The sequence below is a fragment of the Petromyzon marinus genome, chromosome 84 (assembly GCF_048934315.1).
Source record: "Petromyzon marinus isolate PM22_M1 ecotype Great Lakes invasive population chromosome 84, UKy_Petmar_22M1.pri1.0, whole genome shotgun sequence".
In the NCBI taxonomy this organism is placed as follows: Eukaryota; Metazoa; Chordata; class Hyperoartia; order Petromyzontiformes; family Petromyzontidae; genus Petromyzon; species Petromyzon marinus.
Window position 1 is genome coordinate 3,303,322 of NC_133749.1, and position 21,281 is coordinate 3,324,602.

Genomic DNA, 21,281 nt, shown 5'->3' on the forward strand with positions numbered 1-21,281 from the left:
TCGACTGACTGAGATGACTGAGATGACTGGGTGATGCACCACCTGTGCCCCCTACTGTGCCAGGCTAGGTGCACCAGGAGGTCACGGGGCAGACCCAGCAGGTGCCACGGGTCGACTGACTGAGACTGACTGAGATGATGCACCACCTGTGCCCCCTTCTGTGCCAGGCTAGGTGCACCAGGAGGTCACGTGCCACGGGTCAACTGACTGAGACGACTGGCTGATGCACCACCTGTGCCCCCTACTGTGCCAGGCTAGGTGCACCAGGAGGTCACGGGGCAGACCCAGCAGGTGCCACGGGTCGACTGACTGAGATGACTGAGACGACTGGCTGATGCACCACCTGTGTCCCCTACTGTGCCAGGCTAGGTGCACCAGGAGGTCACGTGCCACGGGTCGACTGACTGAGACGACTGGCTGATGCACCACCTGTGGTGTTGGTGTAGCGGTGTGTAGTGAACATCGCCACTAGGGAGACAAAGGCGGCCGGGCGTGGTGTTGGCCACCCACCACCTCGTGTACCGTTCCGGCCTTCATAGGTGCTGCTCGCTAACAGCACTTGCCCCTACAGTCTGTTAAGGCTACACGGGGGATCTTTGTCTTTGTTTGTGTGTGTGTACGTGTGTGTGCGTGTGTACGTGAGTGTGTACGTGTGTGTGTGTGTGCGTGTGAGCTCACCCTCTGCACGTTCAGAGTGATCTGTCCACCGTGCACGTTTCCATAATGCCCCGATAGGCTGTAGCCAGAGTTCACCTGCACAGACACACACACACACACAGACACACACACACACAGACACACACACAGACACACACAGACACACACACAGACACACACACGCACGCAGACACACACGCAGACACACACACAGACACACACAAAGGTTTAGGCCTCAGCAAGGTAAAGTAATTTCCCCTTTTTACCGGGTAAAAGGGGAAAGTTGTCAGCCATGCCAAGGGGTCAGGTAAAGGGTCGGGTAGAGGAAGCGTGAAAGCATCACCCAGTAGGGTAGAGGAAGCGTGGAAGCATCACACAGTAGGGTAGAGGAAGCGTGGAAGCATCACCCGGTAGGGTAGAGGAAGCGTGGAAGCATCACCCGGTAGGGTAGAGGAAGCGTGGAAGCATCACCCGGTAGGGTACAGGAAGCGTGGAAGCATCACCCGGTAAGGTACAGGAAGCGTGGAAGCATCACCCGGTAGGGTAAAGTAAGCGTGTAAGAGTAACACGGTAGGGTACAGGAAGCGTGTAAGAGTAACACGGTAGGGTACAGGAAGCGTGGAAGCATCACCCGGTAGGGTAAAGTAAGCGTGTAAGAGTAACACGGTAGGGTACAGGAAGCGTGTAAGAGTAACACGGTAGGGTACAGGAAGCGTGTAAGAGTAACACGGTAGGGTACAGGAAGCGTGGAAGCATCACCCGGTAGGGTACAGGAAGCGTGGAAGCATCACCCGGTAGGGTACAGGAAGCGTGGAAGCATCACCCGGTAGGGTACAGGAAGCGTGGAAGCATCACCCAGTAGGGTACAGGAAGCGTGTAAGAATAACACGGTAGGGTACAGGAAGCGTGTAAGAGTAACACGGTAGGGTACAGGAAGCGTGTAAGAGTAACACGGTAGGGTAGAGGAAGCGTGTAAGAGTAACACGGTAGGGTACAGGAAGCGTGTAAGAGTAACACGCTAGGGTACAGGAAGCGTGTAAGAGTAACACGGTGGGGTACAGGAAGCGTGTAAGAGTAACACGGTAGGGTACAGGAAGCGTGTAAGAGTAACACGGTAGGGTACAGGAAGCGTGTAAGAGTAACACGGTAGGGTAAAGTAAGCGTGTAAGAATAACACGGTAGGGTACAGGAAGCGTGTAAGAGTAACACGGTAGGGTACAGGAAGCGTGGAAGCATCACCCGGTAGGGTACCGTGTTAAGAGTAACACGGTAGGGTACAGGAAGCGTGTAAGAGTAACACGGTAGGGTACAGGAAGCGTGTAAGAGTAACACGGTAGGGTACAGGAAGCGTGTAAGAATAACACGGTAGGGTACAGGAAGCGTGTAAGAGTAACACGGTAGGGTAGAGGAAGCGTGGAAGCATCACCCGGTAGGGTACAGGAAGCGTGGAAGCATCACCCGGTAGGGTACAGGAAGCGTGGAAGCATCACACGGCGGGGTACAGGAAGCGTGTAAGAGTAACACGGTAAATTCCCTGCTCACGGCTCGCTCACAGCCCCGTGGCCTCCGTTCACAATTGGAATCATCGTGATTGATCCGCAACAAATACAAGCGCTCTGCCTAGCGTTCACCTGTTACAAAAACCACCTTCACGTGCAGCGGTACCATCAGTAATCACCCCGCGACGGGCCAATTTGTATCGGGGCGAGGGTAAAAGGTAGGGTAAAGATAGGCTCGTCGCTTTTGACCTTTGACTTTGACCTTTGCCAAAGGGTAAAAGGTAAGGGTAGAGTGATTGTATTGTGGCGAGGTTAAAGGTCGGGTAAATGCAGGCTCGTTGACTTTGACCCTTGACCCTTGCCGATGGCAGCCGAAACTGGTGGACAATGTGCGGGCGGGGGATGGTGGTGGTGGTGATGGTGGTGATGGTGGTGATGGTGGTGGTGGTGATGATGATGGTGGTGATGGTGGTGATGGTGATGGTGGTGGTGATGGTGGTGATGGTGGTGATGGTGGTGGTGATGGTGGTGATGATGGTGGTGATGGTGGTGGTGATGATGGTGGTGGTGATGGTGGTGGTGGTGATGGTGGTGGTGGTGATGGTGGTGGTGGTGATGGTGGTGGTGGTGAGGGTGGTGGTGATGGTGGTGGTGATGGTGGTGATGGTGGTGGTGATGGTGATGGTGGTGGTGGTGGTGGTGATGGTGGTGGTGGTGATGGTGGTGGTGGTGATGGTGGTGGTGGTGATGGTGGTGGTGGTGATGGTGGTGGTGGTGATGGTGGTGGTGGTGGTGATGGTGGTGATGGTGGTGATGGTGGTGGTGATGGTGGTGGTGATGGTGGTGATGGTGGTGGTGATGGTGGTGATGGTGATGGTGGTGGTGGTGATGGTGGTGATGGTGGTGATGGTGGTGGTGATGGTGGTGGTGTTGGTGGTGATGGTGGTGGTGGTGATGGTGGTGGTGATGGTGATGATGGTGGTGAGGGTGGTGGTGATGGTGGTGGTGGTGATGGTGGTGGTGATGGTGGTGGTGATGGTGGTGGTGATGGTCGTGGTGGTGGTGATGGTGGTGGTGATGATGGTGATGGTGGTGGTGATGGTGGTGGTGGTGATAGTGGTGATGGTGGTGGTGGTGATGGTGGTGGTGGTGGTGATGATGGTGGTGATGGTGGTGATGGTGGTGGTGGTGGTGATGGTGGTGGTGGTGGTGGTGGTGATGGTGGTGGTGGTGGTGATGGTGGTGATGGTGGTGATGATGGTGGTGGTGATGGTCGTGGTGATGGTGGTGATGGTGGTGGTGATGGTGGTGATGGTGGTGGTGGTGCTGGTGATGGTGTGGTGGTGATGGTGGTGATGGTGGTGATGGTGGTGGTGATGATGGTGGTGATGGTGGTGGTGATGGTGGTGGTGAGGGTGGTGATGGTGATGGTGTTGAGGGTGATGGTGGTGAGGGTGGTGGTGGTGGCGGCGGTGATGGTGGTGATGGTGGTGGCGGTGGCGGAGGTGGCGATGGTTGATGGTGGTGGCAGCGGTGGTGATGTTGCGGAGTTGGTGGTGGTGGTGGTAGTGGTGGTGGTGGTAGTAGTTGTTGTGGTGGTAGTGGTGGTAGTAGTAGTAGTAGTTGTGGTGGTAGTGGTGGTAGTAGTAGTTGTGGTAGTAGTAGTGGTAGTTGTGGTAGTGGTGGTAGTTAGTAGTAGTGGTGGTGGTAGTGGTGGTAGTAGTGGTGGTAGTAGTTGTGGTAGTTGTGGTGGTAGTGGTGGTGGTGGTAGTGGTAGTAGTAGTTGTTGTGGTAGTAGTGAGTAGTAGTTGTTGTGGCAGTGGTGGTAGTTAGTAGTAGTTGTTGTGGTGGTAGTGGTGGTAGTAGTGGTAGTAGTAGTTGTTGTGGCAGTAGTTGTGGTAGTTAGTAGTTGTGGTAGTAGTTGTGGTAGTAGTTAGTAGTAGTTGTGGTAGTTGTGGTAGTAGTGGTGGTAGTGGTGGTGGTAGTAGTTGTTGTGGTACTAGTTGTAGTAGTTAGTAGTAGTTGTGGTAGTTGTGGTGGTAGTTGTGGTGGTGGTAAGTAGTTGTTGTGGTACTAGTTGTGGTAGTTAGTAGTAGTAGTAGTGGTAGTAGTTGTTGTGGTACTAGTTGCAGTAGTTAGTAGTAGTTGTGGTAGTAGTTGTGGTAGTTGTGGTGGTAGTGGTGGTGGTGGTAAGTAGTTGTTGTGGTACTTGTTGTGGTAGTTAGTAGTAGTAGTGGTAGTTAGTAGTAGTTGTTGTGGTGGTAGTGGTGGTGGTGGTAGCTGTGGTAGTAGTGAGTAGTAGTTGTGGTAGTAGTGGTGGTAGTTGTAGTTGTTGTGGTAGTAATGGTGGTAGTGGTGGTAGTTAGTAGTAGTTGTTGTTGTGGTAGTGGCGGTGGTGGTAGCTGTGGTAGTGGTAGTTGTTGTGGTAGTAGTTGTGGTAGTTAGTAGTAGTTGTGGTGGTGGTGGTAGTGGTGGTGGTAGTGGTGGTAGTAGTGGTGGTAGTGGTAGTAGTTGTGGTAGTGGTGGTAGTAGTAGTGGTAGTTGTGGTAGTGGTGGTAGTTAGTAGTAGTGGTGGTGGTAGTGGTGGTAGTAGCAGTTGTTGTGGTAGTAGTAGTGGTAGTTGTGGTAGTGGTGGTAGTTAGTAGTAGTGGTGGTGGTAGTGGTGGTAGTTGTGGTAGTGGTGGTAGTTTGTAGTAGTTGTTGTGGTAGTAGTTAGTAGTAGTAGTGGTAGTTAGTAGTAGTAGTGGTAGTAGCGGTGGTAGCTGTGGTAGTGGTAGTAGTAGTTGCTGTGGTAGTAGTTGTGGTAGTTAGTAGTAGTTGTGGTAGTAGTGAGTAGTAGTAGTGGTAGTTAGTAGTAGTTAGTAGTGGTAGTGGTGGTAGTGGTGGTGGTGGTGGTGGTGGTGGTAGTGGTGGTAGTAGTGAGTAGTTGTTGTGGTAGTAGTTAGGAGTAGTAGTGGTAGTTAGTAGTAGTGGTGGTAGTGGTGGTAGTTAGTAGTAGTTGTGGTAGTAGTGAGTAGTAGTGGTAGTAGTGAGTAGTAGTAGTGGTAGTTGTAGTAGTAGTAGTGGTGGTGGTAGCTGTGGTAGTGGTAGTAGTTGTTGTGGTAGTAGTTGTGGTAGTTAGTAGTGGTAGTAGTGAGTAGAAGTAGTGGTAGTTGTAGTAGAAGTAGTGGTGGTGGTGGTAGCTGTAGTAGTGGTAGTAGTAGTTGTTGTGGTAGTAGTGAGTAGTAGTAGTGGTAGTTAGTAGTAGTAGTGGTAGCGGTGGTGGTGGTGGTGGTAGTTTGTAGTAGTTGTTGTGGTAGTAGTTAGTAGTCATTGTGGTAGTAGTAGTGGTAGTGGTGGTTGTGGTGGTAGCTGTTGTGGTAGTTGTAGTGGTAGTGGTGGTGGTAGTTGTGGTAGTAGTGAATAGTAGTTGTGGTAGTGGTGGTAGTTGTAGTAGTGGTAGTTAGTAGTAGTGGTGGTGGTGGTAGTTGTGGTGGTAGTAGCGGTGGTAGTGGTGGTGGTGGTAGCTGTGGTAGTGGTAGTAGTAGTTGTTGTGGTAGTAGTGAGTAGTAGTGGTGGTAGTTGTAGAAGTAGTAGTGGTGGTGGTGGTAGCTGTTGTGGTAGTTGTAGTAGTAGTGGTGGTGGTGGTAGTTTGTAGTAGTTGTTGTGGTAGTAGTGAGTAGTAGTAGTGGTAGTTGTAGAAGTAGTAGTGGTGGTGGTGGTAGCTGTTGTGGTAGTTGTAGTAGTAGTGGTGGTAGTGGTGGTGGTGGTAGTTTGTAGTAGTTGTTGTGGTAGTAGTTAGTAGTAATTGTGGTAGTAGTAGTGGTGGTTGTGGTGGTAGCTGTTGTGGTAGTTGTAGTGGTGGCGGTGGTGGTGGCTGTGGTAGTAGTGAGTAGTAGTGGTGGTAGTGGTAGTGGTGGTAGTTTGTAGTAGTTGTTGTGGTAGTAGTAGTAATTGTGGTAGTAGTAGTGGTAGTGGTGGTTGTGGTGGTAGCTGTTGTGGTAGTTAGTAGTGGTAGTGGTGGTGGTAGTCGTAGTAGTTGTTGTGGTAGTTAGTAGTAGTGGTAGTTAGTAGTGGTGGTGGTAGCGGTGGTGGTGGCTGTTGTGGTAGTTGTAGTAGTGGTGGCGGTGGTGGTGGCTGTGGTAGTAGTGAGTAGTAGTTAGTAGTAGTTAGTTGTAGTTGTAGTAGAAGTAGTGGTGGCAGTGGTGGTGGCTGTGGTAGTAGTGAGTAGTAGTTGTGATAGTTGTGGTAGTTGTAGTGGTAGTTAGTAGTAGCGGTGGTGGTGGCTGTGGTAGTAGTGAGTAGTAGTTGTGATAGTTGTGGTAGTTGTAGTTGTAGTAGTGGTGGCGGTGGTGGTGGTGGCTGTGTGTCACCTTCTCGAGCGCCTCGGCCAGGTGGCGGTTCAGTTTCTGCTCACGGCGCCTCAGCTTGTCCACCTCCCACTGGAGGTCCTCCACCGTGGTGCCCATCTCCGTGACACGAGTCTCAGCCGCAACCACTTTGTCCTGCAGCTCTGTGAACTGGGTGGGTTGGTGAGAGGGTGGGTGGGTGAGTGGGTGAGTGGGTGGGTTGGTGGGTGAGTGGGTGGGTGGGTGAGAGGGTGGATGAGTGGGTGGATGAGTGGGTGGGTGAGAGGGTGAGTGAGTGGGTGGGTGAGAGGGTGGGAGGGTGGGAGGGTGGGTGAGAGGGTGAGTGGGTGGGTGAGTGAGTTAGTGGGTGATTGAGAGGGTGAGTGAGTGGGTGGGTGAGTGAGTTAGTGGGTGGGTGAGTGGGTGAGAGGGTGAGAGGGTGGGTGAGTGGGTGAGTGGGTGGGTGAGTGGGTGAGTGGGTGAGAGGGTGAGTGGGTGAGTGAGTGGGTGGGTGAGTGGGTGAGTGGGTGGGTGAGTGAGAGGGTGAGTGAGTGGGTGAGTGGGTGGGTGAGTGGGTGAGTGAGTGGGTTGGTGGGTGAGTGAGTGAGTGGGTGGGTGAGTGGGTGGGTGAGTGGGAGAGTGGGTGGGTGGGTGAGTGAGTGGGTGAGTGAGTGGGTGAGTGGGTGAGAGGGTGAGTGAGTGGGTGAGTGGGTGAGTGGGTGGGTGGGTGAGTGGATTGGTGGGTGGGTGAGTGGGTGAGAGGGTGGGTGGGTGAGTGAGTGAGTGGGTGGGTGGGTGAGAGGGTGAGTGGGGGGGTGAGTGAGTGAGTGGGTGAGTGAGTGGGTGGGTGAGTGGGTGTGTGAGTGAGAGGGTGGGTGAGTGGGTGAGTGGGTGGGTGAGTGAGTGGGTGAGTGAGTGAGTGGGTGGGTGGGTGAGTGAGTGGGTGAGAGGGTGGGTGAGTGGGTGGGTGAGTGGGTGGGTGGGTGAGTGAGTGGGTGAGTGAGTGAGTGGGTGGGTGAGTGAGTGGGTGAGTGGGTGAGTGGGTGGGTGAGTGGGTTGGTGAGAGAGTGGGTGGGTTGGTGGGTGAGTGGGTGAGTGAGTGGGTGGGTTGGTGGGTGAGTGGGTGGGTTGGTGGGTGGGTGAGTGAGTGGGTGAGAGGGTGGGTGAGAGGGTGAGTGAATGGGTGGGTGAGTGGGTGGGTGGGTGAGAGGGTGGGTGAGTGGGTGAGTGGGTGGGTGAGTGAGTGAGTGGGTGGGTGAGTGAGTGGGTGAGTGGGTGGGTGGGTGAGAGGGTGGGTGAGTGGGTGGGTGAGTGGGTGGGTGAGTGGGTGGGTGGGTGAGTGAGTGGGTGAGAGGGTGGGTGAGAGGGTGGGTGAGTGGGTGGGTGAGTGGGTGGGTGGGTGAGTGGATGAGTGAGTGGGTGTGTGGGTCAGTGAGTTAGTGGGTGATTGAGAGAGTGAGTGGGTGGGTGGGTGAGTGGGTGAGTGAGTGAGTGGGTGAGTGGGAGAGTGAGTGGGTGAGTGAGTGGGTGAGTGGGTGAGTGGGTGGGTGAGTGGGTGAGTGAGTGGGTGAGTGGGTTAGTGAGTGGGTGGGTGAGTGGGTGAGTGAGTGTGTGGGTGAGTGAGTTAGTGGGTGATTGAGAGGGTGAGTGAGTGGGTGGGTGATTGAGTTAGTGGGTGTGTGGGTGGGTGGGTGAGTGGGTGATTGAGAGGGTGAGTGAGTGGGTGGGTGAGTGAGTTAGTGGGTGGGTGAGTGGGTGAGAGGGTGGGTGAGTCAGTGAGTGAGTGAGTGGGTGAGAGGGTGAGTGGGTGGGTGAGTGAGTTAGTGGGTGAGTGAGAGGGTGGGTGAGTGAGTGAGTGGGTGGGTGGGTGAGAGGGTGAGTGAATGGGTGGGTGAGTGGGTGGGTGAGTGAGTGGATGAGTGAGTGGGTGAGTGGGTGGGTGAGTGAGAGGGTGGGTGGGTGGGTGAGTGAGTGGGTGAGTGGGTGAGTGGGTGAGTGAGTGGGTGAGTGGGTGGGTGAGAGGGTGGGTGGTTGAGTGGGTGAGTGGGTGGTTGGGTGAGTGGGTGGGTGAGTGAGTGGGTGAGAGGGTGGGTGAGTGGGTGAGTGGGTGGGTGAGTGAGTGGGTGAGTGAGTGGGTGAGTGAGTGGGGGGGTGGGTGAGTGAGTGTGTGGGTGGGTGAGTGGGTGGGTGAGTGAGTGGGTGAGTGGGTGGGTGAGTGGGTGAGTGGGTGGGTGGGTGAGTGAGTGAGTGAGTGAGTGGGTGGGTGAGTGAGTGGGTGGGTGAGAGGGTGAGTGGGTGGGTGAGAGGGTGAGTGAGTGGGTGAGAGGGTGGGTGAGAGGGTGGGTGGGTGAGTGGGAGAGTGAATGGGTGGGTGGGTGGGTGAGTGAGTGAGTGTGTGGGTGGGTGGGTGAGAGGGTGGGTGAGAGGGTGAGTGAGAGGGTGAGTGAGTGGGTGGGTGGGTGGGTGAGTGAGTGGGTTGGTGGATGAGAGGGTGGGTGGGTGAGTGGGTTAATGGGTGGGTGAGAGGGTGAGTGAGTGGGTGGGTGGGTGAGAGGGTGGATGAGTGGGTGGGTGAGTGAGTGAGTGGGTGGGTGAGAGGGTGAGTGAGTGAGTGGGTGAATGGGTGGGTGGGTGAGTGGGTTGGTGGGTGAGTGGGTGAGTGGGTGGGTGGGTGAGAGGGTGGGTGAGTGGGTGAGAGGGTGGGTGAGTGGGTGAGTGGGTAAGTGAATGGGTGGGTGAGTGAGAGGGTGGATGAGTGGGTGGGTGAGTGGGTGGGTGAGTGGGTGGGTGAGTGGGTGAGTGGGTGGGTGAGAAGGTCAGTGAGTGGGTGGGTGAGTGAGTGGGTGAGTGGGTGAGTGGGTGGGTGAGAGGGTGAGTGAGTGGGTGGGTGAGTGAGTGTGTGGGTGAGTGGGTGAGTGAGAGGGTGAGTGGGTGCGTGAGAGGGTGAGTGAGTGGGTGGGTGAGAGGGTGAGTGAGTGGGTGAGTGAGTGGGTGAGAGGGTGGTTGAGAGGGTGGGTGAGTGAGTGAGTGGGCAAGTGAGTGAGTGAGTGAGTGGGTGAGTGAGTGGGTGAGTGAGTGGGTGAGTGAGTGAGTGAGTGGGTGGGTGAGTGGGTGGGTGAGTGGGTGGGTGAGTGGGTGGGTGAGAGGGTGGGTGAGTGGGTGGGTGAGTGGGTGAGTGAGTGGGTGAGTGGGTGGGTGAGTAAGTGGGTGAGAGGGTGAGTGAGTGGGTGGGTGAGTGGGTTGGTGAGTGGGTTGGTCAGTGAGAGGGTGAGTGGGTGAGTGGGTGAGAGGGTGAGTGGGTGGGTGAGTGAGTGAGTGGGTGGGTGGGTGACTGGGTTGGTGGGTGGGTGGGTGAGTGAGAGGGTGGATGAGTGGGTGGGTGAGTGGGTGGGTGAGTGGGTGAGTGAGAGGGTGAGTGGGTGGGTGAGAAGGTGAGTGAGTGGGTGGGTGAGTGGGTGGGTGAGAGGGTGAGTGAGTGGGTGGGTGAGTGAGAGGGTGGGTGAGTGGGTGAATGGGTGGGTGAGAGGGTGAGTGAGTGGGTGGGTGAGTGAGTGGATGAGTGAATGGGTGAGAGGGTGGTTGAGAGGGTGGGTGAGTGAGTGAGTGAGTGGGTGAGTGAGTGAGTGGGTGGGTGAGTGGGTGGGTGAGTGGGTGGGTGAGTGGGTGGGTGAGTGGGTGAGTGGGTGGGTGAGTGGGTGAGTGGGTGAGTGGGTGGGTGAGAGGGTGGGCGAGTGGGTGGGTGAGTGGGTGAGTGAGTGGGTGAGTGGGTGGGTGAGTAAGTGGGTGAGAGGGTGAGTGAGTGTATGAGTGAGTGAGTAGGTGAGTGAGTGACTGAGTGAGTGAGTATATGAGTGTGTGAGTAGGTGAGTGAGTAGGTGAGTGAGTGAGTGAGTGACCGAGTAGGTGAGTGAGTGTATGAGTGTGTGAGTAGGTGAGTGAGTGTATGAGTGAGTGAGTAGGTGAGTGGGTGAGTGAGTGTATGAGTGAGTGGGTGAATGGGTGACTGAGTGCTTGAGTGTATGAGTGACTGAGTGAGTGAGTAGGTGAGTGGGTGAGTGAGTGTATGAGTGAGTGGGTGAGTGGGTGACTGAGTGATTGAGTGTATGAGTGACTGAGTGAGTGAGTGAGGTGAGTGAGTGAATGAGTGGGTGAGTGAGTGTATGAGTGAGTGAGTAGGTGAGTGAGTGACTGAGTGAGTGAGTGTATGAGTGTGTGAGTAAGTGAGTGAGTAGGTGAGTGAGTGAGTGACTGAGTAGGTGAGTGAGTGTATGAGTGAGTGAGTAGGTGAGTGAGTGAGTAGGTGAGTGAGTGAGTGGGTGAGTGGGTGACTGAGTGAGTGAGTGTATGAGTGACTGGGTGAGTAGGTGAGTGAGTAGGTGAGTGAGTGAGTGAGTAGGTGAGTGAGTGAGGGAGTAGGTGAGCGAGTGAGTGAGTAGGTGAGCGAGTAGGTGAGCGAGTGAGTTAGTAGGTGAGTGAGTGAGTGAGTGTATGAGTGACTGGGTGAGTAGGTGAGTGAGTGAGTGTATGAGTGAGTAGGTGAGTGAGTGAGTAGGTGAGTGAGTGAGTTAGTCGGTGAGTGTGTGTATGAGTGACTGGGTGAGTAGGTGAGTGAGTGAGTGAGTGTATGTGTGAGTAGGTGAGTGAGTGAGTGACTAGGTGAGTGAGTAGGTGAGTGAGTAGGTGAGTGAGTGTATGAGTGAGTGTATGAGTGTATGAGTGAGTGAGTAGGTGAGTGAGTGAGTGAGTAGGTGAGTGAGTGAGTGTATGAGTGAGTGAGTAGGTGAGTGAGTGAGTGTATGAGTGAGTGAGTAGGTAACTGAGTGTATGAGTGACTAGGTGAGTAGGTGACTGAGTGTATGAGTGAGTGAGTAGGTGAGTGAGTGAGTGTATGAGTGAGTGAGTGAGTAGCTGAGTGAGTGAGTGTATGAGTGAGTGAGTGTATGAGTGACTGGGTGAGTAGGTGAGTGAGTGAGTGTATGAGTGAGTGAGTGTATGAGTGACTGGGTGAGTGTATGAGTGAGTGAGTGGTGAGTGAGTGAGTGTATGAGTGAGTGAGTGAGTAGGTGAGTGACTAGGTGAGTGACTAGGTGAGTGAGTAGGTGAGTGAGTGAGTGAGTTAGTAGGTGAGTGAGTGTATGAGTGACTGGGTGAGTAGGTGAGCGAGTGAGTGAGTAGGTGAGTGAGTGTATGAGTGACTGGGTGAGTGAGTAGGTGAGTGACTAGGTGAGTAAGTGAGTGAGTAGGTGACTGAGTGAGTGAGTGAGTGTATGAGTGAGTGTATGAGTGAGTGTATGAGTGTATGAGTGAGTGAGTAGGTGAGTGAGTGAGTGAGTAGGTGAGTGAGTGTATGAGTGAGTGAGTGTATGAGTGAGTAGGTGAGTGAGTGAGTAGGTGACTGAGTGTATGAGTGACTGGGTGAGTGAGTGAGTGACTAGGTGAGTGAGTAGGTGAGTGAGTAGGTGAGTGAGTGTATGAGTGAGTGAGTGTATGAGTGAGTGAGTGAGTGTATGAGTGAGTGAGTGTATGAGTGTATGAGTGAGTGAGTGTATGAGTGAGTGAGTGTATGAGTGAGTGAGTGAGTGTATGAGTGAGTGAGTGTATGAGTGAGTGAGTGAGTAGGTGAGTGAGTGTATGAGTGAGTGAGTGTATGAGTGAGTAGGTGACTGAGTGAGTGAGTGAGTGTATGAGTGAGTGAGTGTATGAGTGAGTGAGTGTATGAGTGAGTGAGTGTATGAGTGAGTGAGTGTATGAGTGAGTGTATGAGTGAGTGAGTGTATGAATGAGTGAGTGAGTGATCCGCTGACGGCACGGCCCGGCGTTCTCCGTGGCCCCACCTCGAGTGACATCTTGTGGTGCCTCTCCTGCAGGCGCGTGGCCAGGTCCTGCAGGCGCTCGTTCTCAGCCTGGAGGTCGCGGGCGTGGCCACGGAGAGACTCCTCCATGCCACCTGTGGGCGAGCCGGGGGGCCGTCAGCGACACAACAACACCACCACCACCACCGGCAACTACCACCACCACCACCACCACAAACACCACCGGCAACTACCACCACCACCACCGGCACTAATACCACCACCACAAACTACCACCACCACAAACTACCACCACCACCGACACAAATACCACCACCACCACCGCCACCACCACCGGCACTAATACCACCACCGGCAACTACCACCACCACCACCACCACAAACACCACCGGCAACTACCACCACCACCACCGACACAAATACCACCGGCACCACCACCACCACCACAAACTACCGCCACCACCACCACCACCACAAATACCACCACCACAAACTACCGCCACCACCACAAATACCACCAGCACCACCACCAACTACCGCCACCACCACCACCACAAATACCACCACCACAAACTACCGCCACCACCACCACCGCCACAAATACCACCACCACCAACTACCACCACCACCAACTACCACCACCACCACAAATACCACCACCAAACAAATACCACCACCACAAATACCACCACCACAAATACCACCACCACAAATACCACTACCACTAACTACCACCACCACCAACTACCACCACCACCGCCACCACCACCACCGCCACAAATACCACCACCACAAACTACCACCACCTCCCCCGCCACCACCACAAATACCACCACCACCCCCGACCGCCACCACCAACCGCCACCACCACCACCACAAATACCACCACCACCACCACAAATACCACCACCACAAACACCAACTACCACCACCACCACCACCACCTCCACCGCCACCACCCCTGGGCACGTGTGAGTGAGCTTGAGAGGAGTGGTGGGTGTGGTGGTTAGCGCCACGCTTCGCTCCGAACCCGGCGGCAAGAGTTCGGGTCCCGCTCATGGCCGCCAACGCTAGCGGCGACGGCTATCCGAACCGGTTCTGGGCCTCCCCTAGGTCGACTCGGCCTCAAATGAGTCCCCGGTGTCGCGGTGTAGTGTAGTCAACATCGCTGGCACAATGGGTGAGTGAGTGGGTAGGTGAGTGAGTGGGTAGGTGAGTGGGTAGGTGAGTGTATGAGTGAATGAGTGAGTGTAGGAGTGTGTGAGTGAGTGTATGAGTGAGTGAATGAGTGAGTGGGTAGGTGAGTGAGTCAGTGAGTGGGTAGGTGAGTGAGTAAGTGAGTGGGTAGGTGAGTGTATGAGTCTATGAGTGAGTGTATGAGTGAGTGAGTGTATGAGTGAGTGAGTGTATGAGTGAGTGAATGAGTGAGTGAGTGTATGAGTGAGTGATTGTATGAGTGTGCGAGTGTATGAGTGAGTGTATGAGTGAGTGAGTGAGTGTATGAGTGAGTGAGTGTATGAGTGAGTGGATGAGTAGGTGGGTGGTTGAGTGAGTGGATAAGTAGGTGAGTCAGTGGGTGAGTGAGTGGGTGAGTGGGTGGGTGAGTGAGTAGGTGAGTGAGTGTATGAGTGAGTGACTGAGTGAGTGTATGAGTGACTGAGTGACTGAGTGAGTGACTGATCGAGTGACTGGCTGACTGAGTGACTGACTGACTGAGTGACTGACTGAGTGACTAGCTGACTGAGTGACTGACTGAGTGACTGACTGACTGAGTGACTGGCTGAGTAACTGACTGACCGAGTGACTGACTGACTGAGCGACTGACTGAGTGACTGACTGACTGAGTGACTGGCTGACTGACTGAGTAACTGACTGAGTGAGTGACTGAGTGACTGACTGGCCGAGTGACTGACTGACTGACTGAGTGACTGACTGAGTGACTGACTGAGTGACTGACTGGCTGACTGACTGAGTAACTGACTGAGTGACTGACTGAGTAACTGACTGAGTGACTGACTGGCTGACTGACCGAGTGACTGACTGGCTGACTGACTGACTGAGTGACTGACTGACTGACCGACTGACTGACTGAGTGACTGACTGAGTGACTGACTGGTTGACTGACTGACTGACCGAGTGACTGACTGACCGAGTGACTGACTGGCTGACTGACCGAGTGACTGGTTGACTGACTGAATGACTGATTGACTGAGTGACTGACTGACCGAGTGACTGACCGAGTGACTGACTGGCTGACTGAATGACTGATTGACTGAGTGACTGACTGACTGAATGACTGATTGACTGAGTGACTGACTGACTGACTAACCGAGTGACTGACTGGCTGACTGACTGACTGGCTGACCGAGTGACTGACTGACCGAGTGACCGACTGACTGACTGACTGACCGAGTGACTGACTGACCGAGTGACCGAGTGACTGACTGAGTGACTGGCTGACTGAGTGACTGACTGACTGAGTGACTGACTGACTGGTTGACTGACTGACTGACTGAGTGACTGAGTAACTGACTGAGTGACTGACTGACTGAGTGACTGACCGAGTGACTGACTGAGTAACTGACTGACTGACCGAGTGACTGACTGACCGAGTGACTGACCGAGTAACTGACTGACTGACCGAGTGACTGACTGACTGACTGACTGAGTGACTGACTGGCCGCCTGACTGAGCCCCCCTCTGACCGTGCGAGTTGGCGAGGCCCCACAGACGCTGGTGGGCTCTCCGTGCCGTGGCCTCGAAGGCTGTCGCCACGCGCCCCCACGGACTGACTGGCTGACTGAGTGACTGGCTGAGTGACTGACTGAGTAACTGACTGACTGACTGACTGGCTGACTGACTGGCCGCCTGACTGAGCCCCCCTCTGACCGTGCGAGTTGGCGAGGCCCCACAGACGCTGGTGGGCTCTCCGTGCCGTGGCCTCGAAGGCTGTGGCCACGCGCCCCCACGGACTGACTGGCTGACTGAGTGACTGACTGACTGACTGAGTGATTGACTGGCTGACTGAGTGACTGGCTGACTGAGTGACTGGCTGAGTGACTGACTGAGTGACTGACCGAGTGACTGACTGAGTAACTGACTAACTGACCGAGTGACTGACTGACCGAGTGACTGACCGAGTAACTGACTGAGTGACTGACCGACTGACTGACTGACTGAGTGACTGACTGACTGGCTGACTGACTGAGTGACTGAGTGACTGACTGACTGAGTGACTGACTGACTGACTGAGTGACTGACTGGCTGACTGAGTAACTGACTAACTGACCGAGTGACTGACTGACCGAGTGACTGACCGAGTAACTGACTGACTGACTGAGTGACTGACCGACTGACTGACTGACTGAGTGACTGGCTGACTGACTGGCTGACTGACTGAGTAACTGACTGACTGACTGACTGAGTGACTGACTGAGTAACTGACTGACTGAGTGACTGACCGAGTGACTGACTGACCGAGTGACTGACCGAGTAACTGACTGAGTGACTGACTGACTGGCTGACTGAGTGACTGACTGAGTGACTGACTGAGTGACTGACTGACTGAGTGACTGACCGAGTGACTGACTGACCGAGTGACTGACCGAGTAACTGACTGAGTGACTGACTGACTGGCTGACTGAGTGACTGACTGAGTGACTGACTGAGTGACTGACTGACTGACTGACCGAGTGACTGACTGACTGAGTGACTGACTGAGTGACTGACTGAGTGACTGACTGAGTAACTGACTGACTGAGTGACTGACTGAGTGACTGACTGAGTGACTGACTGAGTAAGTGACTGACTGAGTGACTGACTGAGTGACTGACTGACTGGCTGACTGACTGGCTGACTGACTGAGTGGCTGACTGACTGACTGACTGGCTGACTGACTGAGCCCCCCTCTGACCGTGCGAGTTGGCGAGGCCCCACAGACGCTGGTGGGCTCTCCGTGCCGTGGCCTCGAAGGCTGTCGCCACGCGCCCCACGGCCTGACTGGCTGACTGAGTGACTGACTGAGTGACTGGCTGAGTGACTGACTGAGTGACTGACTGAGTGACTGACTGAGCGCCCCTCTGACCGTGCGAGTTGGCGAGGCCCCACAGACGCTGGTGGGCTCTCCGTGCCGTGGCCTCGAAGGCTGTCGCCACGCGCCCCACAGCCTGACTGACTGACTGAGTGACTGACTGAGTAACTGGCTGACTGAGTAACTGACTGACTGACTGACTGAGTGACTGACTGACTGACTGAGCCCCCCTCTGACCGTGCGAGTTGGCGAGGCCCCACAGACGCTGGTGGGCTCCACGTGCCGTGGCCTCGAAGGCTGTGGCCACGCGCCCCACGGCCTGACTGGCTGACTGACTGACTGACTGGCTGACTGACTGGCTGACTGACTGAGTAACTGACTGAGTGACTGACTGAGTGACTGACTGACTGACCGAGTGACTGGCTGACTGACTGGCTGACTGACTGAGTGACTGACTGAGTGACTGACTGACTGACTGGCCGCCTGACTGAGCCCCCCTCTGACCGTGCGAGTTGGCGAGGCCCCACAGACGCTGGTGGGCTCTCCGTGCCGTGGCCTCGAAGGCTGTGGCCACGCGCCCCCACGGACTGACTGGCTGACTGAGTGACTGGCTGAGTGACTGACTGAGTAACTGACTGGCTGAGTGACTGACTGAGCCCCCCTCTGACCGTGCGAGTTGGCGAGGCCCCACAGACGCTGGTGGGCTCTCCGTGCCGTGGCCTCGAAGGCTGTCGCCACGCGCCCCCACGGCCTGACTGACTGACTGACTGACTGAGTGACTGACTGAGTGACTGGCTGACTGAGTGACTGGCCGCCTGACTGAGCGCCCCTCTGACCGTGCGAGTTGGCGAGGCCCCACAGACGCTGGTGGGCTCTCCGTGCCGTGGCCTCGAAGGCTGTGGCCACGCGCCCCCACGGACTGACTGGCTGACTGAGTGACTGACTGAGTGAGTGACTGACTGACTGAGTGACTGACTGAGTGACTGACTGAGTGACTGACTGAGTAACCGAGTGACTGAGTGACTGACTGACCGAGTGACTGACTGACCGAGTGACCGAGTGACTGACCGAGTAACTGACTGACTGAGTGACTAACTGGCTGACTGAGTGACTGACTGACTGACTGGCTGACTGACTGGCTGACTGACTGAGTGACTGACTGACTGACTGAGTGACTGACTGACTGACTGGCCGCCTGACTGAGTGACTGACTGACTGAGTAACTGGCTGACTGACTGACTGACTGGCTGACTGACTGGCTGACTGACTGAGTAACTGACTGACTGACTGAGTGGCCGCCTGACTGAGCGCCCCTCTGACCGTGCGAGTTGGCGAGGCCCCACAGACGCTGGTGGGCTCTCCGTGCCGTGGCCTCGAAGGCTGTGGCCACGCGCCCCACGGCCTCCGTGGAGAAGTGGACCCTCGCCCCCAGCTCCTGCTCCATCTCCTCCACGGAGGACGAGGCGAGCGTGGCCAGGAAAGAGAGGGTGCTCTCACGCACCGCGCCTGCAAAACCACCGGCGGAGGGGAGGGGAGGGGGAAAGGAGAGAGGTGAGGATTGGTGAGGGTTGGTGAGGGTTGTTGGTGAGGGTTGTTGGTGAGGGTGGTGGGCACTCGCCACCCTCGCCTCACTCACCCCTAACCTACACTCACACCACTCACCCCTGATGCCTACCCACACACTCACCCCTAACCTACACTCACCCCTAACCTACACTCACACCACTCACCCCTAATGCCTACCCACACTCACCCCTACCCACACTCACCCCTAACCTACACTCACCCCTACCCACACTCACCCCTACCTACACTCACCCCTACCCACACTCACCCCTAACCTACACTCACCCCTAACCTACACTCACCCCTACCTACACTCACCCCACTCACCCTTACCCACACTCACCCCTACCCACACTCACCCCTACTCACACTCACCCCTACCTACACTCACCCCTACCTACACTCACCCCACTCACCCCTACCCACACTCACCCCTACCTACACTCACCCCTACCTACACTAACACCACTCACCCCACTCACCCCTACCTACACTCACCCCACTCACCCCTACCCACACTCACCCCTACCCACACTCACCCCTACACCTACCCACACTCACCCCTACACCTACCCACACTCACCCCTACCCACACTCACCACACTCACCCCTACACCTACCCACACTCACCCCTACCCACACTCACCCCTACTCCTACCCACACTCACCCCTACCCACACTCACACCTACTCCTACCCACACTCACCCCTACCCACACTCACCACACTCACCCCTACACCTACCCAAACTCACCACACTCACCCCTACCCACACTCACCCCTACCCACACTCACCCCTACCCACACTCACCCCTACCCACACTCACCCCTACCCACACTCACCCCTACCCACACTCACCACACTCACCCCTACACCTACCCACACTCACCCCTACACCTACCCACACTCACCCCTACCCACACTCACCCCTACGCACACTCACCCCTACACCTACCCACACTCACCCCTACACCTACCCACACTCACCCCTACACCTACCCACACTCACCCCTACGCACACTCACCCCTACTCCTACCCACACTCACCCCTACACCTACCCACACTCACCCCTACACCTACCCACACTCACCCCTACCCACACTCACCACACTCACCCCTACCCACACTCACCCCTACCCACACTTACCACACTCACCCCTACACCTACCCAAACTCACCCCTACCCACACTCACCCCTACTCCTACCCACACTCACCCCTACACCTACCCACAATCACCCCTACACCTACCCACACTCACCCCTACCCACACTCACCACACTCACCCCTACCCACACTCACCACACTCACCCCTACCCACACTCACCCCTACCCACACTTACCACACTCACCCCTACACCTACCCACACTCACCCCTACCCACACTCACCCCTACTCCTACCCACACTCACCCCTACACCTACCCACACTCACCCCTACCCACACTCACCCCTACTCCTACCCACACTCACCCCTACACCTACCCACAATCACCCCTACACCTACCCACACTCACCCCTACCCACACTCACCCCTACTCCTACCCACACTCACCCCTACACCTACCCACAATCACCCCTACACCTACCCACACTCACCCCTACCCACACTCACCCCTCTCCTCTCGCTCTCCATCTCCATCCGTGTCCGGATCGACCTGCGACTCCGCATCACCACCACCTTCTCCACCGAGACACAGAGACACACAGAGACACACAGAGACACACAGAGACACACACAGAGACACACACAGAGACACACAGAGACACACACAGAGACACACACAGAGACACACACGGAGACACACACAGAGACACACACGGAGACACACAGAGACAAAAGATCAAAGACAAAGATCCCCCGTATAGCCTTAACAGACTGTAGGGGCAAGTGCTGTTAGCAAGCGGCACCTATGAAGGCCGGAACGGTACACGAGGGGGTGGGTGGCCAGCACCATGCCCGACCGCCTTTGTCTCCCCAGTGGCGATGTTCACACACCGCACCAGGTACTCATTTGAGGCTGAGTCGACCTAGGGGAGGCCCGGGACCGGTTCAGATAATCGTCACTGGTGTTGGCCGTGAGCGGGAATCGAACCCGAGTCGTCAGAGACACACACAGAGACACACACAGAGACACACACAGAGACACACACAGAGACACACACAGAGAAACACACAGAGACTCACACAGAGAGACACACACAGAGACACACACAGAGACACACACAGAGACACACACGGAGACACACACAGAGACACAGACACACACACAGAGACACACACAGAGACTCGCACAGAGACACACACAGAGACACACACATAGACACACACAGAGACACACACAGAGACACACACAGAGACACACACAGAGACACACACAGAGAAACACACAGAGACTCACACAGAGAGACACACACAGAGACACACACAGAGACACACACAGAGACACACACGGAGACACACACAGAGACACAGACACACACACAGAGACACACACAGAGACTCGCACAGAGACACACACAGAGACACACACATAGACACACACAGAGACACACAGAGACACACACAGAGACACACAGAGAGACACACACAGAGACACACACAGAGACACACACAGAGACACACAGAGACACACACAGAGACACACACAGAGACACACACAGAGACACACAGAGACACACACAGAGACACACACGGAGACACACACAGAGACACACACAGAGACACACAGAGACACACACAGAGACACACAGAGACACACACAGAGACACACACAGAGACACACACAGAGACACGCACAGAGACACGCACAGAGACACACACAGAGACACAAACGGAGACACACACGGAGACACACATGGAGACACAAACAGAGACACACACAGAGACACACACAGAGACACACACAGAGAGACACACAGAGACACACATGGAGACACACACAGAGACACACACAGAGACACACACAGAGACACACACAGAGACACACACAGACACACACGGAGACACACACAGAGACACACACAGAGACACACATGGAGACACACACAGAGACACACAGAGACACACACAGAGACACAGAGACACACAGAGACACACACAGAGACACACACAGAGACACACACAGAGACACACACACAGACACACACAGAGACACACACAGAGACACACAGAGACTCACACAGAGACACACACACAGACACACACAGAGACACACACAGAGACACACACAGGGACACAGAGACACACACAGAGACACACACACAGAGACACACACACAGACACACACACACACAGAGACACACAGAGACACACATGGAGACACACACAGAGACACACACAGAGACACACACAGAGACACACACAGAGACACACATGGAGACACACA

At 55.2% G+C, this 21,281-nt stretch overlaps 1 protein-coding gene across 1 annotated transcript in view; it reads right to left on the bottom strand.

Moving 5' to 3' along the window:
• Positions 1 to 21,281, bottom strand: part of LOC116936887 (E3 ubiquitin-protein ligase BRE1B-like) — a 114,444-nt gene that overhangs the window by 83,997 nt on the left and 9,166 nt on the right. Inside the window, 6 exon segments of the mRNA XM_076057761.1 lie at positions 679 to 753; positions 6,509 to 6,655; positions 12,319 to 12,381; positions 14,751 to 14,841; positions 17,671 to 17,833; positions 19,508 to 19,573. Of these exon segments, the coding sequence (XP_075913876.1) occupies positions 679 to 753; positions 6,509 to 6,655; positions 12,319 to 12,381; positions 14,751 to 14,841; positions 17,671 to 17,833; positions 19,508 to 19,573 (605 nt within the window).